General features: G+C 38.7%; 2 protein-coding genes across 2 annotated transcripts; both read left to right on the top strand.

Annotated features, from left to right (window-relative positions):
* The first annotated feature begins 356 nt into the window (after window positions 1–356).
* On the top strand, window positions 357–1,301 carry LOC123786349 (olfactory receptor 4K13-like). Its single transcript, XM_045788580.2, has one exon. It carries the CDS (start codon window positions 357–359, stop codon window positions 1,299–1,301), a length of 945 nt encoding a protein of 314 aa, XP_045644536.2.
* Window positions 1,302–14,553: 13,252 nt separating this feature from the next.
* On the top strand, window positions 14,554–15,491 carry LOC123784860 (olfactory receptor 4K13-like). The gene is given in 2 exon segments (XM_045786364.2): window positions 14,554–15,376; window positions 15,379–15,491. Coding segments are annotated over 2 exon segments (936 nt in total).
* The last annotated feature ends 975 nt before the right edge of the window (window positions 15,492–16,466 follow it).

The raw sequence follows: 16,466 nt of genomic DNA, 5'->3' as shown, positions 1-16,466 counted from the left end.
TATTTTGTGGATGCCTTTGAAAACTCTTTTCTATCATTCTAATAAGCTGTGTTCACATACAGTCTGATCTGCAGCTGAACAAGAAGGGAGAGGTTTTCTCAAATGTCCAACTGACCTTGCCCCTACTAATCAACACGCACATTTCATTTAGTTGGCTCCATTCCCTCCACACTTTCTACTGTCATGTGGTCTTGTGAAATATCTCCTGCAAAATACAGGAGATATTACCAAAAGGACTGTTTGCCTGCATATGAGACATGTAAGTAAAGATCAGGTTTATTGACTTGTCAGTCCCTATGACATCCTGTGTGCTTTTCCCCTCTTCTAGGCAACCTCTGATGAACTCATACAAAAGGATGAATGATCTCCCGAACAACAGATCAAGTGTTTCTGAGTTCATCTTGCTGGGACTTTCCAATTCTCAAGAAATTCAAATATTCTTTTTTGCAATCTTCCTTCTTGTCTATGTAGCCATCATAGTAGGAAACCTCCTCATTGTGATCTCTGTGATAGTAGATAACCATCTTCACTCCCCCATGTATTTCTTTCTGGCAAATTTATCATTTTTTGACTTGTGTCTTTCTTCTGCTACGACTCCCAAAGTGATTGCAGACTTCCTTAGAAAACGCAAGACCATTTCCTTGTGGGGCTGCATGGCCCAGATGTTTTTTGTACACTTCTTTGGGGGTGGAGAGATGTCTCTTCTGATAGCTATGGCCATGGATAGGTATGTTGCAATATGCAAACCCTTGCACTATAAGACCATCATGAATCGCAGAGTGCTCATTGTGTTTCTACTGCTCTCGTGGGCAATTGGGTTCACACATACCACAAGCCAGATGGTTTTCACTGCAGGTTTACCTTTCTGTGGTCCTAATGTTGTGGACAGCATTTTCTGTGACCTTCCCCTTGTCATCAAGCTTGTCTGCATGGACACCTATATCCTAGAACTGTTGGTGATTGCCAACAGTGGACTCCTGTCCCTGGTCTGCTTCATTCTCTTGCTCATGTCCTACGTTATCATGTTGGTCACCATCTGGCAGCACTCCTCCAGTGCATCCTCCAAGGCAGTGTCCACACTATCTGCTCACATCACTGTGGTCACTCTCTTCTTTGGTCCCACTATCTTTATCTATGCTTTCCCATTCAATAGTTACTCTGTAGATAATTTTCTTTCTGTGTTTTACTCTATAATCACCCCCCTCCTTAATCCAATTATTTATACTCTGAGGAATCAGGAAATGAAAGCAGCCATTAAGAGACTCAGCAGCCAGCATCTTGGTTCTTGGCTCACTTACTAAGTAATGTCTACAACAACTGATTGTTTGTGGTCTCTGCTATTTGGGGGTTTACAGTCTTACATATTTATTGGAATAATTAAAATGAAAATATTAAATACTATCTATTTTCCTCCCTCAAAATCCATGCAATTATTAAGGTCAGTTTTACTAAAAATCTAATGGAAAATGTTCACAGCACAGATTCAACACATAAATAAGTGTGCCTTAATTACTTCCTTGTCTTAGAATTCAGAGAAACAGGGGTGCCCGGCTGGCTCAGATGGTTGAGCATCTGCCTTTGGCTCAGATCATGATCCCAGAGTCCTGGGATTGAGCCCTGCATCAGGCTCCATGCTCAGCGGGGAGTGTGCTTCTCCCTCTCCTTCTGCTGTTTCCCTTTGTCTCCCCTCCACTTGTGCTCTCTCTCTCAAATGAATAAAATCTTAAAAAAAAAAAAAGAAAGAATTCAGAGAAACAACCCTGATGAACATTTAAAATACATAAGTGTATGTCTTACAAAAATTTTATAAAGTTTTAATTGCTCAGTATGGAAAAATAGGTAACTTTAGTAAGATAGCACACTAGATGGTATTTAGTATCAATTTTTATTTCTAAAGTTATATTAACTTAATAGGTGTTCAAATGTCTATCAATATTTGGCAACCGTATGGAACTTCATAGAGTGGTTGTGATTTGATTGAGGGTAAGAATACTTTCTCACTGGATAGCCTCAATACACTGTATATTTAGTAGAAGGTAAAAATATGCCTAAAAATAAATATTTCCAACATATCTTTGAGTACTCAAATAATTTTCACAGAATCAATATAACTGAAATATTAAAGATTAAAACCATGAACTGCTCAGTGCAGCTTGCTTTACCAGATCACATGGACACACAATACTTTTTCAACTGAATTCCATCATTCGTGAAACATTAAAAAAATATTTACTAGGTACCAACCACTGTATCTATCACATGGTTATAGATACAGACCTAGTCCCTGTTCCAGAGACAGTAACCAAGGGGAGGGATCTATGTTAGGCGTGGTGGTCTCAGAAGATCACTTTAAGGGGAGACATTTATACTAACACATTAAGAAAGCTCTAGAATTAGACATTTAGGCAGGGAAAAGAGTATTCCAGGCAAGAGGTCAGTGTACCTAGACATTGTTAAGTGAGAAAGAGTTTATGTTAGTATTAAAGAGAGACCTTGGTGAAGGAGATTGATCAACAAAAGAGAGAAGATCTATGCTGAGACTTTGTAGAAAGGAAAGGACCAGAGTTTTCAGACTAGTGGATTCCTTTTTATTGTCAATATAAAGCCATTAATGTGTTTTGATAAAGGGAAAGTTGGGATCCCATATATTACAGTTTGGTATAGCTCTGTCCTCTTAAATAGAGAACATAATGTAGCAAAAGTAAAAGCAGAGGAAATAGTGGACTATTTCAGATAGTAAGCCTGAATTTATTAAATAATACAATAATATTGAATAAAACAATATTTAAATATTAAATAATAGTAATAATACATGAGTTTGTGAAAACTGTAAAGACTTTCAAAGGCAAATTGAAAACCTAAAATTATTTGAACATCTTGGGGATCATCTCTTTTGATGTCTTTTTAAAATTTTTAAAATGTCTCAGTTTAAAAAAAATTTTAATATTTTTTTGCTTTTTTATGATGAAATTTTTTGAGTATAGTTGAAATACATATTACGTTAGTTTCAGGTATACAACATTGTGATTTGAGAAATTTATACATTATACTATGCTCACCGGAAGTGTAGCTCCATCTGTCATCATAAAAATTACTATAATATTACTGACTATATTCCTTATGCTGTGCTTCTTATTCCTGTGACTTGTTCTTTCCCTAACTATATGCTTGTATCTCCCACTCACCTTTACCTATTTTTCCCATTTCCCCACCTGCCTCACCTCTGGCAACCATCAGTTTGTTCTCTGTATTTATATGTCTAATTCTGCTTTTTTATTTTTTAATTCGTTTTTTAGATTCCACCTATAAGTGAAATTATATGGTATTTGTCTCTGTCTGAGTCTCATTTCACTTAACATAATACCCTCTAGGTCCATTCATGCTGTTGCAAATAGCAAGAATTCATTCTCTTTTATGGCTGAGTAATATTCCATTATCTATCTATCTATCTATCTATCTATCTATCTATCTATCTATCTATCATCTATCTATCTATCTATTTATCTATATCTATATCTACATCTACATCTACATCTGTATCTAATCTATACCTTCCTTATCCATTCATTTAGTGATGGACACTGGTTGCTTCCATATCTTGGCTGTTGTAAATAATGTTGCAGTATATGTAGGGGTGCATATATCTTTTCAAATCAGTGCTTTCACTTTCTTTGGTTAAATAACAAGCAGTGGAATTACTGGATCATATTATAATTCTACTTTTAATTTTTTGACGAATCTCCATACTGTTTTCCACAGTGGCTATACCAATTACAGTTCCATCAACAGAGCACAACTTTAAGTCCTCATCAACACTTATAATGTCTTGTCTTTTTGATTCTAGCCATTCTGACAGGTGTAAGGTGATACACCATTGTGGTTTTGATTTGCATTTCCCTGATGATTAATCATTTCAGGCATCTTTGCATGAGCCTGTTAACAATTTTTCTTTGGAAAAATGTGTATTCAGGTCCTTTGCCTATTTTTAATTGGATTGTTTGGGTTTTTTTGGTGTTGAGCTGTAGAAATTCTTTATATATTTTGGATATTAACCCCTTCTTGGATCCATCACTCCCAAATATTCAGTAGGTTACCTTTTTGTATTGCTGATGGTGTCATTTACTGTGCAAAACTTTACTATATCAAACTTACATATTTTCCCTCCTTATCCCCTTTTTAAGTATATTTGCCCTACTTTGATTTGGCCTAGACCATGTGTTCCTAACAGTTCAGCTTTCTTCTAAAAAATTATATGTGTACCATCCTTACCAACTGGTTTCGGTAATTGGGTCAGAGTTCCCAATATTGTTCTAATATTATCTTTCTGATTTCTATATTTAAGAATCTTCTTCTTGCAAACATCTCTTCAAATGCCACACAAACCATGGTATATATTTCCTCACCATAAATATTGTTTTTATTTTATTTTTTTATTTATTTGATGGAGAGAGAGAGAGAGTGCAGGAGTTGGGGGGGGACTGGCAGAGCTAGAGGGGGAGGGAGAGGCAGACTCCCTGCTGAGTGGGGAGCCCAATATGGGGCTGGATTCTAGGACCCTGGGATCATGACCTGAGTTGAAGGCAGATGCTTCACTGACTGAGCCACCCAAGGACCCCATCCATAAATATTTTTAAAAGGCTTATTTTTTGTGGCAATTCTACTTGCTAGCGGCTATATAAGGAACCAAATTTTTAAAAAATTCTGGGGTTCAATTAAAAAGTATGAGAAATCTATTAACAATGTCTGCTATGGGCTTTGGAAATGAATGTGGCACCACACTTATCATATATTTACTACCCTCACTTTCTTGTAACCTTTTCAAGAGGATTTTAATCAGAGCAACATGGAAAAGTCATATATAAGAGTAAATATAGAAAAATTTCTGTAGCATATGAACTCATCTGCAATCATATACTGTTAGGCTGTTAGCTTTCAGAATTTTACTTGCTTAACTGCATTGTTTTATAAAGGTTTTGCTACAGATCTTTCTTAATATTTTTGAGTCATCACAAAGTTCTATAGAATTATAAAGGGCTAACAGAATTCTGTATCTTTAGAATGGTTGATTGCAAAAATCCACTAAGTAATCATTTATTGATTAACATTACTCATTTATTGGTTACCATGGTGAAAGACTCCCCTGCTTGCTCCCTCAAGTTCTCTGCTCTCTCTCTCTCTTCCCTTTACATGATAAAAGGAGATTTGGCTCTGTTAACAGGTCTATACCATGAAGTTCCTTCTATGCCTTGTTCAGTGTGGGCACTATTCTAATTTTACTTGAATAAATGCATTCGATTATCAAATTAATCATAAATATCCAGACTGATGTAATCAAATTGATAGAATTATAATTTCCTCAAGTCTATCATCTATAATAGATCCATTTTCTATAAATGTGCTCATCACTGCCCAACCAAAACACTTGAGTTAGTGCAAAGCACTTACTAGAGAAAGTTCACACGGCTGATACTCTTGGTGAATTCACAATCCACTTAAATAATGAGAGAGTAAGTCCCTGTTCTGAACTCGAGGGAACACTAGCATGTTTATTTTAATAATTCCCTTTGGGGGTTGATCACCAGTCAGCACCTTATGTATATGATTCTTGTCTTTTTTTTCACCTGCAGATGACTGTCATATATATTCAAGGGGGTAAAGAAAGATAATATATATACAGGATGACACAGTGTCTGCATCTTTGAAGAGACCACTCCTCAGCTAGAACCGGTAGGTTTAAATATCAGTATTAATAACAAACTGCAACTGTACACTTCAATAAAAGAAATCTCAAGCTGTCATAATGAATGATTTCACCTATCATAACAGAATTGGATCCATCTATCTGCTGGATATATTTTATGAAGGGGAGCCAGTCCCCCGAGTCCAGCTGGATAGGTACCAGACCAGCCTAAACAACCACGGAATCAGCCTGAGACACAGGAAGATACATCTGGATCTCTACAAATGAACATCTCCAGCGCTGAGTATTGAGGTATGAAGCAGGGAGCCGTGAAACTGCGCACAGATATCAGAAGAAAAACGGAAGGGGGAGGGAGCCGCCGCGTTCGGGCGCCGGGAAGCAGCAGCCACCTGCACGGGGGAGCAGGTGGACTCACGGACGGCACCCGCGAGAGAGCGGACTGAGACCGGTGAGCCGGGAGCGGGTGCCACCAGGCATCTCACGGACACCGGAATCCCAGTGTGCTCACGGGATCCAGACTGAGACCGGGAGCTTCCGGAGCGTGTGCAGGTCGGCTGGTGGCTGGCGGGCCACCTGCATGGGGGAGCGGGCGGACTCAGGGTCAACACCCGAGAAACAGCAGACTGAGACCCTGAACCGGGTGCGCGCGCCACCAGGCTTCTCACGGAACTCAGGAATCCAGGTGTGCTCACCGGGCATAGACTGAGACCCGGAGATCCGGGAGTGCGCAGGGGCAGCTGGCGGCTGGCGGCGTTAGAAACACAAAACAGAGACGCGCCGGCCCTGGAAATGAAGGCTGGGACGCCGGGTGTGGGGCGCACATCTCGGGACGCTGCAGGGTTGAGCAGCACCAACAGTAACGGAGTTAAAGTGGGCAGAACATCAGTGGAGAACGGGCCGCAATCCCTCTGTTCTGTGACAATTCAGCCTCTGCTGCTCTGACTTTCAGAAGAGGCATAACAGACCGCCAGGGAAAGCCACCAGAGAACAAAAGCCTGGAAATACCAGCTCACAGCATGCCCATCCCCATCCCCCCTCGCAGGGAACACGGAAACTCTACCCAAACAGGGTTACCTGAGTATCGGCGTGGCAGGCCCCTCGCCCAGAACACAGAAGGCAGGCTGAAAAATCAAGAAGCCCACATCCCGGGGCGCCTGGGTGTCGCAGTCATTGAGTGCCTGTCTTCAGCTTAGGGCGTGATCCCGGCATTCCGGAGAGGAGTCCCTCATCGGGCTCCTCCACTGGGAGCCTGCTTCTTCCTCTCCCACTCCCCTGCTTCTGTTCCCCTTCTTGCTGTCTGTCTCTCTCTCTCAAATAAATAAATAAATACATAAATAAATAAATAAATAAAATCTTTAAAGAAGAAGGCCACGTCCCTAAGATCCCTATAAAACAAGGGGCACGGCCTGAGACCCAGTCAATAATTTGGGCTCCGGACAACCCCGCAAACTCTCCTCATCAGAATGACAAGAAGGAGAAGCCCCCCCCCCAGCAAAGAAAGACAGTGAGTCTGTGGCCTCTGCCACACAAATAATGGATATGGATGTAACCAAATTATCAGAAATGGAATTCAGAGTCATGATGGTCAAAATGATGAGTGGAATTGAAAAAAGTATTAACAAAAAGGTTACTGAGAATATAGAATCCCTAAGGACAGAAGTGAGAGCGAATTTGACAGAAATTAAAAATTCTATGAGCCAAATGCAGTCAAAACTAGAGGCTCTGACGGCCAGGTCACCAAATCAGAGGAAAGGGTTAGTGAATTGGAGGATGGGTTAATAGAGGAAAAAACGAAAATAGAAGATGGTCTTAAAAAAATCCACGCCCACGAATGTAGGTTACGGGAGATTACTGACTCAATGAAACGATCCAATGTTAGAATCATCGGCATCCCCGAGGGGGTGGAGAAAAACAGAGGTCTAGAAGAGATATTTGAAGAAATTGTAGCTGAATACTTCCCTAATCTAGCAAGGGAAACAAACATTCATGTCCAAGAGGCAGAGAGAACCCCTCCCAATCTCAACCACGACAAACCTACGCCACGTCACGTCATAGTGCATTTCGCAAATATTAGATCCAAGGATGCAGTATTGAAAGTGGCCAGGGCAAAGAAATTTCTCATGTACCAAGGCAAAGGCATCAGAATTACGTCAGACCTGTCTACACAGACCTGGAATGAGAGAAAGGGTTGGGGGAGCATTTTTAAAGCTCTTTCAGAGAAAAACATGCAGCCAAGGATCCTTTATCCAGCAAGGCTGTCATACAGAATTGATGGAGAAATAAAGACATTTCAGAATCGCCAGTCATTAACCAATTTTGTAACCACGAAACCAGCCCTACAGGAGATATTAAGGGGGGTTCTATAAAGGTAAAAAGGCCCCAAGAGTGATACACAAAATAAAGTCACAACCGATACAAAGACTTTACTAGCAATATGGCATCATTAAAATCATATCTCTCAGTTCTTAGTGCCAATGTGAATGGTTTGAATGCTCCCATCTGGGCTGCAGATTGGATAAAAAGAAATGACTGTCTACAAGAGACTCATTTCAAACCCAAAGATGCATTCAGACTGAGAATAAGGGGATGGAGTCCCATCTTTCATGCAAATGGACCTCAAAAGAAAGCTGGGGTAGCAATTCTCATATCAGATAAATTGAATTTTAAACTACAGACTATAGTTAGAGACGCAGAAGGGCACTATATTATTCTTAAAGGAAGTATTCAACAAGTGGATATGACAATTATAAATGTATATGCCCCCAACAGGGTAGCAGCAAGATACACAAGCCAACTCTTAACCAGAATAAAGAGACATATAGATAAAAATACATTAATAGTAGGGGACCTCAACACTCCACTATCAGAAATAGACAGAACACCCTGGCAAAAACTAAGCAAAGAATCAAAGGCTTTGAATGCCATACTCGATGAGTTGGACTTCATAGATATATATAGAACACTACACCCCAGAACCAAAGAATACTCATTCTATTCTAATGCCCATGGAACATTTTCAAGAATAGACCATGTTCTGGGACACAAAACAGGTCTCAACCGATACCAAAAGATTGAAATTATCCCCTGCATATTCTCAGACCACAACGCTCTGAAATTGGAACTCAACCACAAGGAAAAATTTGGAAGAAACTCAAACACTTGGAGACTAAGAACCATCCTGCTCAGGAATGACTCGATAAACCAGGAAATCAAAAATCAATTTAAACAATTTATGGAGACCAATGAGAATGAAAATACAACAGTCCAAAACCTATGGGATACTGCAAAGGCAGTCCTAAGGGGGAAATACATAGCCATCCAAGCCTCACTCAACAGAATAGAAAAATCTAAAATGCAGTTTTTATATTCTCACCTCAAGAAGCTGGAACAGCAACAGAGAAGGACAGGCCTAATCCACGCACGAGGAAGCAGTTGACCAAAATTAGAGCAGAAATCAATCAATCAGAAACCAGAAGTACAGTAGAGCAGATCAACAGGACTAGAAGCTGGTTCTTGGAGAGAATCAATAAAATTGACAGACCACTGGCAAGACTTATCCAAAAGAATAGAGAAAGGTCCCAGATTATTAAAATTATGAATGAAAAAAGAGAGGTCACGACGAACACCATTGAAATTGGAAGGATTATTAGAAATTTTTATCAACAGCTATATGCCAATAAACTAAGCAATCTGGAAGATTGGAATCCTTCCTGGAAACCTATAAACTACCTAGATTGAAACCGGAAGAAATTGATTTCATAAACAGGCCAATTAATTATGAAGAAATTGAGTCAGTGATAAACAACCTTCCAAATAGTAAAACTCCAGGCCCGGAAGGTTTTCCTGGGGAATTCTACCAAACATTCAAAGAAGAAATAATACCTATTCTCCTAAAGCTATTTCAAAATATAGAAACAGAAGGAAAGCTACCAAACACATTCTATGAGGCCAATATTACCTTGATCCCCAAACCAGGAAAAGACCCCCTCAAAAAAGAGAATTACAGACCGATTTCCCTAATGAATATGGACGCCAAAATCCTCAACAAGATCCTTGCTAATAGAATCCAACAGTACATTAAAAGGATTATCCACCATGACCAAGTGGGATTCATACCTGGGATGCAAGTGTGGTTCAACATTCGCAAATCGATCAGCGTGATACATCATATCAACAAGAAAAGACTCAGGAACCATATGATCCTCTCAATTGATGCAGAAAAAGCATTTGACAAAATACAGCATCCTTTCCTGATTAAAACCCTTCAGAGTGTAGGAATAGAGGGTATATTTCTCAATCTCATAAAAGCCATCTATGAAAAGCCTACAGCAAATATTATTCTCAATGGGGAAAAGCTGAAAGCCTTTCCCTTAAGATCAGGAACTCGACAAGGATGCCCACTCTCGCCACTATTATTCAACATAGTACTAGAAGTCCTTGCAACAGCATTCAGTCGACAAAAAGGGATCAAAGGTATTCAAATCGGCAAGAAGATGTCAAAATGACACTTCGCAGATGACATGATACTCTATATGGAAAACCCAAAAGAAGCCATTCCCAAACTTTATAAGTTATAGAGCAATTCTGTAACGTGGCGGGATACAAAATTAATGCTCAGAAATCAATTGCATTTCTATACGCGAATAACAAGACCGAAGAAAGAGAAATTAGGGAATCCATCCCATTTACAATAACACCAAAAACCATACGTTACCTTGGAATTAACTTAACCAGAGACGTAAAGGACCTATATTCTAGAAACTATAAATCACTCTTGAAAGACATTGAGGAAGACATAAAAAGATGGAAAGATATTCCATGCTCATGGTTCAGAAGAATTAATATAGTTAAAATGTCCATGCTACCCAGAGCAATCTACACTTTCAATGCTATCCTGATCAAAATACCAATGACATTTTTCAAAGAACTGGAACAAATAGACCTTAAATTTGTATGGAAAGAGAAAAGGCCCCGAATCTCCAAGGAACTGTTGAAAAGGAAAAACAAAGCTGGGGGCATCACAATGCCGGATTTCGAGCTGTACTACAAAGCGGTGATCACAAAGACAGCATGGTACTGGCACAAAAACAGACACATAGACCAATGGAACAGAACAGAGAACCCAGAAATGGACCCTCGGCTCTTTGGGCAACTAATCTTTGATAAAGCAGGAAAAAACATCCGGTGGGAAAAAGACAGTCTCTTCAATAAATGGTCTTGGGAAAATTGGACAGCTACATGCAAAAGAATGAAACTTGACCACTCTCTCACACCATACACAAAAATAAACTCCAAATGGATGAAAGACCTCGATGTGAGACAGGAATCCATCAAAATTCTAGAGGAGAACATAGGCAGCAACCTCTACGACATCTGCCAAAGCAACCTTTTTCATGATACATCCCCAAAGGCAAGAGAAACAAAAGATAAAATGAATTTATGGGACTTCATCAAGATTAAAAGTTTCTGCACATCCAAGGAAACAGTCAGAAAAACTAAGAGGCAGCCCACGGAATGGGAGAATATATTTGCAAATGACACTACAGATAAAGGACTGGTATCCAAGATCTACAAAGAACTTCTCAAACTCAATTCACGAGAAACAAATAAACAAATCAAAAAATGGGCAGAAGATATGAACAGACACTTTTCCAATGAAGACATACAAATGGCTAACAGACACATGAAAAAATGTTCAAAATCATTAGCCATCAATGAAATTCAAATCAAAACCACACTGAGATACCACCTTACGCCAGTTAAAATGGAAAAAAATAGACAAGGCAAGAAACAACAATTGTTGGAGAGGATATGGAAAAAGGGGATCCTTCCTACATTGTTGGTGGGAATGCAAGTTGGTACAGCCACTCTGGAAAACAGTGTGGAGGTCCCTTAAAAAGTTAAAAATTGAGCTACCCTATGATCCAGCCATTGCACTCCTGGGTGTTTACCCCAAAGATACAGACGTAGTAAAGAGAAGGGCCATATGCACCCCAATGTTCATAGCAGCAATGTCCACAATAGCTAAATCGTGGAAGGGACCGAGATGCCCTGCAACAGATGACTGGATTAAGAAGTTGTGGTCCATATATACAATGGAATATTAATCAGCTTTCAGAAAGAACGAGTTCTCAACATTTGCTGCAACATGGACGGCACTGGAGGAGATAATGCTAAGTGAAATAAGTCAAGCAGAGAAAGACAACTATCATATGATTTCTCTCATCTATGGAACATAAGAACTAGGATGATCAGTAGGGGAAGAAAGGGATAAAGAAAGGGGGGATAATCAGACGGAGGCATGAAACATGAGAGACTATGGACTATGAGAAACAAACTGAGGGCCTCAGAGGGGAGGGGGGTGGGGGAATGGGATAGACCGGTGATGGGTAGTGAGTGAGGAGGGCACATATTGCATGGTGCACTGGGTGTTATATGCAACTAATGAATCATCGAGCCTTGCATCAGCAACCGGGGATGTACTGTATGGTGACTAACATAATATAATAAAAAATTATTAAAAAAATATTTTATGAAGGGGCTTATAAATTTTCAAAAAAGGTTAAATTAATAAATATAAATTTTGCTTTTAATTTTCCAATTTTACAAATTAAACTAAAAAATTACTTTTATAATTCTCAAGATTCTCTCTTGTTAGTATTTTGAGACTGAGGGCTGCATAGTTCAAAGCTATGCATAACCAGTATGTAGACTCAATTACTGCATGAAATATATACCAATGATAATATTAAATCTTAATAATGAAGACAACTAGGTAATTATACAATTTATATTTCATAGAGAAAAATGCTTTCATTAACACTGTCTTGTTTACCAAGTCTTCCATAGTAAAATTCTTCTCTGGTTCTTACTGATTTGAGTATCCTTACATCATAAGAAAATGAGATAATGCTAAAGATAGAATTATGTGAATGCACATACATAAGAGCTATATGTAGTCAATGAAACACACAAATATATTCCGTATATGTTACCCTGGGGTCTCATAACAATATGTGAGGTAGTAGTGTAGGTATCATTTCATTTTTATGGAAAAGTAAATCAATGTTCAAAAGCTACGAGTACATTTCCTTAGTAAATGCTGAGGCCAGGACTAGAATTTAAATCTTCATTCTTGATTCAGTTTTTTTAAAATTCTGATAGTTAAGCTAAACAATAACCTCTGAATACTTCATTAACTATTAAGCCAAAAAAATGGAAATTCAGAGCAGATTTTCCACACTCTGTTTTGGTGCTTCAGGACTAGAACATGGTTTAAGTATGTGCTTCTATGACTGCATAGGTATGAGTCTGGATCTGTGTGTTTGGTGTACTCACTAACAGTGTTTTTTTTTTTTTAAAGGAAGGAAAGAAAGGAAAAAACAAAAACAAAAACAAAACAAAACAAAACAGAAAACCTAGGACCAAAAGATCTAAATCATAATGAAAAGTAGATAAAAGTTAGCCAACAATATCAGGTCAATGTGGAAACACATACAGAGTACAAGTGTCAAGGCTGTATGAGCCAAAATAAGAGTTGAGTCAGTCTGCATGCAAGTGTGATACTGTGTCAGAGGAAAGCACTGGGTACAAAGATGATAAGCATTTAGGAGCCAAGGAAACATAAAAACTATTAGTCAAATGTTTGTTGGTTGTTCAGAGACCATCTATATACACAATGTAAAGGAACAAGAAAGAAAATTCTAGTCAAGAACCCGGCAACAATAGATTCAGGAAAACAGGCAAAAAGGCTCAACAGTGGAGGTCACGAGTTTTGTTCAGAAATCAAAGTATGAGATACACAGCACTATTCAGAAGAAGGAGGAAGAGGACAAGGAGATGAGGGGAGGAATGAAGAAAGAAGAATAAAAGAAATAAGGAAGGAAGAAAGTATAAAAGAAGGAAGAGAAGGAGTGAGGAAGGAAAGATGGGAGGGAGAGAGAAAGAGAGAGAAAGAAGTAAAGAAAGAAACCTGGACACTGAGAAACATTTATGGTCTTGTCTGGAAACTTCCTAGGAAGGTTGTTTTATTATAATTTATTATAATAAGGAATAAGTGAAATCACTGGTACACCTCTTTAGGATAAAAGAGAGGGGAGGGATGCCTGGGTGGCCAGTTGGTTAACTTCTGCCTTGGGCTCAGTTCATGATCCCCGGGTTCTGGGATCGAGTCCTGCATCAGGCTCCTTGCTGAGCAGGGAGCCTGTGTCTGTGCTCGCTCTTTCTCTCTCTGTCTCTCTCTCTCTCTTTCCCTCTGACAAATAAATAATAGATAATAAAATCTTTAAAAGGAGAGAGAGAGGGGTGATAATACAGTATAGCTGATAGGGAAATTACGCTAAAGCAATTTGCTGAAAAATATAACAACTTCCGTGCACCTGAGTATTTTAAATTAGGGAGAGCGAAAGAGGCAAAAATCAAATACGAGTCACCAGCACCACAGAGTTACACAACTATATTACTACTCACTTGAACTAAATCATTTGACTAAGGGTCATTTGGCTCTTTTACGTATTGGCCTATTGAACTCATGGTTCATAAACACAAACTCATGACAGAAACAGCAAATCACTGTGGAGATGCACTCTATGCCTGCAAACTGTGTTTACAAATTTTTACAATGACTTTCTTATCTTTTGTGCCTTTCTGGCTGAAAATAAATTTGGTAATGTGAATGTTGCTTGAATTAATAAATTAAATGTATTTTTCTGAAATGTTCATTTTTTTCTCTTTCTATAGGAATCAAATACTTTCTATATGTCTATAGCTTCAAAACTATCACAGGTTAAATTACCACTTTTTCCAGATTTTCTACATTTTAACGACTTTCTGAAAACCCCTACATAGAGTAGATGGATATAATGAATAGGTCAACATCTGAGTTTGTATTGTTAGGTCTCACCAACACTCAGGAACTTGAGAATTTCTTTTTTTTCATATTTTTGTTGGCCTATGCAGTGACTGTGGCAGGAAACCTTCTCATCGTGGTCACCGTAACCTTTGACTCACTTCTGTACTCCACGCCAATGTACTTCCTCCTTGGAAATCTGTCCTTCCTGGATATGTCGATTTCCACAATCGCAACCCCTAAGATGGTCACAGATTTCCTCAGGGAGAATAAAACTATTTCTTTGTGGGGCTGTATGGCTCAGATGTTCTTCCTCCACCTTTTAGGTGGCAGTGAGATGACTCTTCTCATAGTCATAGCTGTTGATTGGTACATTGCAATATGCAAACCTCTTCATTACACATCCATCATGAATCGCCGGGTCCTCGTGGGCTCTGTGCTGCTATCATGGGCTGTCAGTTTTGTGCATCCCATGAGCCAGATGGTTTTTACTATCACCTTAACTTTCTGTGGCCCCAATAGAGTGGACAATATTTTTTGTGACCTTCCTCTAGTTCTAAAACTTGCCTGCATGGAGACCTATGTTCTGGAGTTACTGGTAACTGCTGACAGTGGCCTGCTGTCTTTCATCTGCTTCATACTCTTGCTCATTTCCTACACTGTCATTCTGGTAAGTGTCCGACGTCGATCCTCTGGTGGACTCTCCAAGGCTCTGTCCACACTGTCTGCTCACATTAGTGTGGTCACCCTGTTCTTTGGACCATGCATCTTCATTTATGCTTGGCCATTCAGTAGCTCTTCAGTGGATAAATTTCTTTCTGTGTTTTACTCGTTATCACACCCTTACTGAACCCCATTATTTACACTCTGAGGAACCAGGAAATGAAAGCAGCCATGAATAGACTGAGGACCCAACACATCAGATCCAGACAGACCTTCTAGGCAACAATCATAATGATGAAGCTTTTTAGTGTAAAATCTATGTACAATACATCTCAGAATACGTTGATATTAATTCATTTTGTTTGTAGATTTTTTTAAATATTCATAATACATATTGAAATTGTCAAATGTTCCATCATTACACTTCTATAACATGTTCGGTTTTATTGGAGAATAATTATTTTAATTAAAATTCGATTCAGTCAGGGTTAATACTTTTTAATGTAATAAAGAAGTAAATAGAAAAAAAAAACTGACTCACTAACTATAGTTGGAAACCAAGAAATGCCCAAGACTAAATTTCAGTAAATAAAGAGGAATCAAAAAGGAATTTATTTATCTATTTTTAATTCAGAATTAGGGAACTTTCAACTAAATTCTCTAGTTGACTAAATGTGCATATAATTATATGAACTCTTGTAAACTCCTAAACACACACACATAAACTCACAGTTCTGTGGATCCTAGTACATGTAAGAATTATCTTTTAACAAGGCAAACGGGCCAGTTTCTGTGAGTAGATAGATCTAAGTATCATTTACTCACAAAAAACATATTTCTTTCTTTAAAAAATAGAAATTCCACCTGACATATATGCTACACTCAGCTCATTCTACTTCACTCTTTCCTTCATGTTCGTATACGTATTTGTTCTCATGTATCTCTCAAGGATCAAGTAAGAGCATTACTATTATGTTGATTCCCATGGACAAGGGAAAATGAAGAAGCGCCTACATATTCCAGGCAATCACATCACAACAAAACAGGAAGTATTCAAGCTGCCTACCTCGTATAAAGTGTATTCAATTAAAATGTTTCATCTGTGGTTCATGGGTATTAGAATAAAAAGACATTGTATGGCCTCTTTGATGTGCCTTCTTCTCTCCCACACACTCAGGAACATTTTTGCAGGCTTTTATCCAGTACTTGTTCACCACTGCCTCTTATATGTGTAATATACTAATTATAGACTAA

This window comes from Ursus americanus, chromosome 34 (genome assembly GCF_024610735.1).
Source record: "Ursus americanus isolate L20-20 chromosome 34, mUrsAme1.1.p, whole genome shotgun sequence".
Classification (NCBI taxonomy): domain Eukaryota; kingdom Metazoa; phylum Chordata; class Mammalia; order Carnivora; family Ursidae; genus Ursus; species Ursus americanus.
The sequence above is the reverse complement of the archived record's forward strand: the minus strand, read 5'-3'. Positions and strand labels throughout refer to the sequence as shown.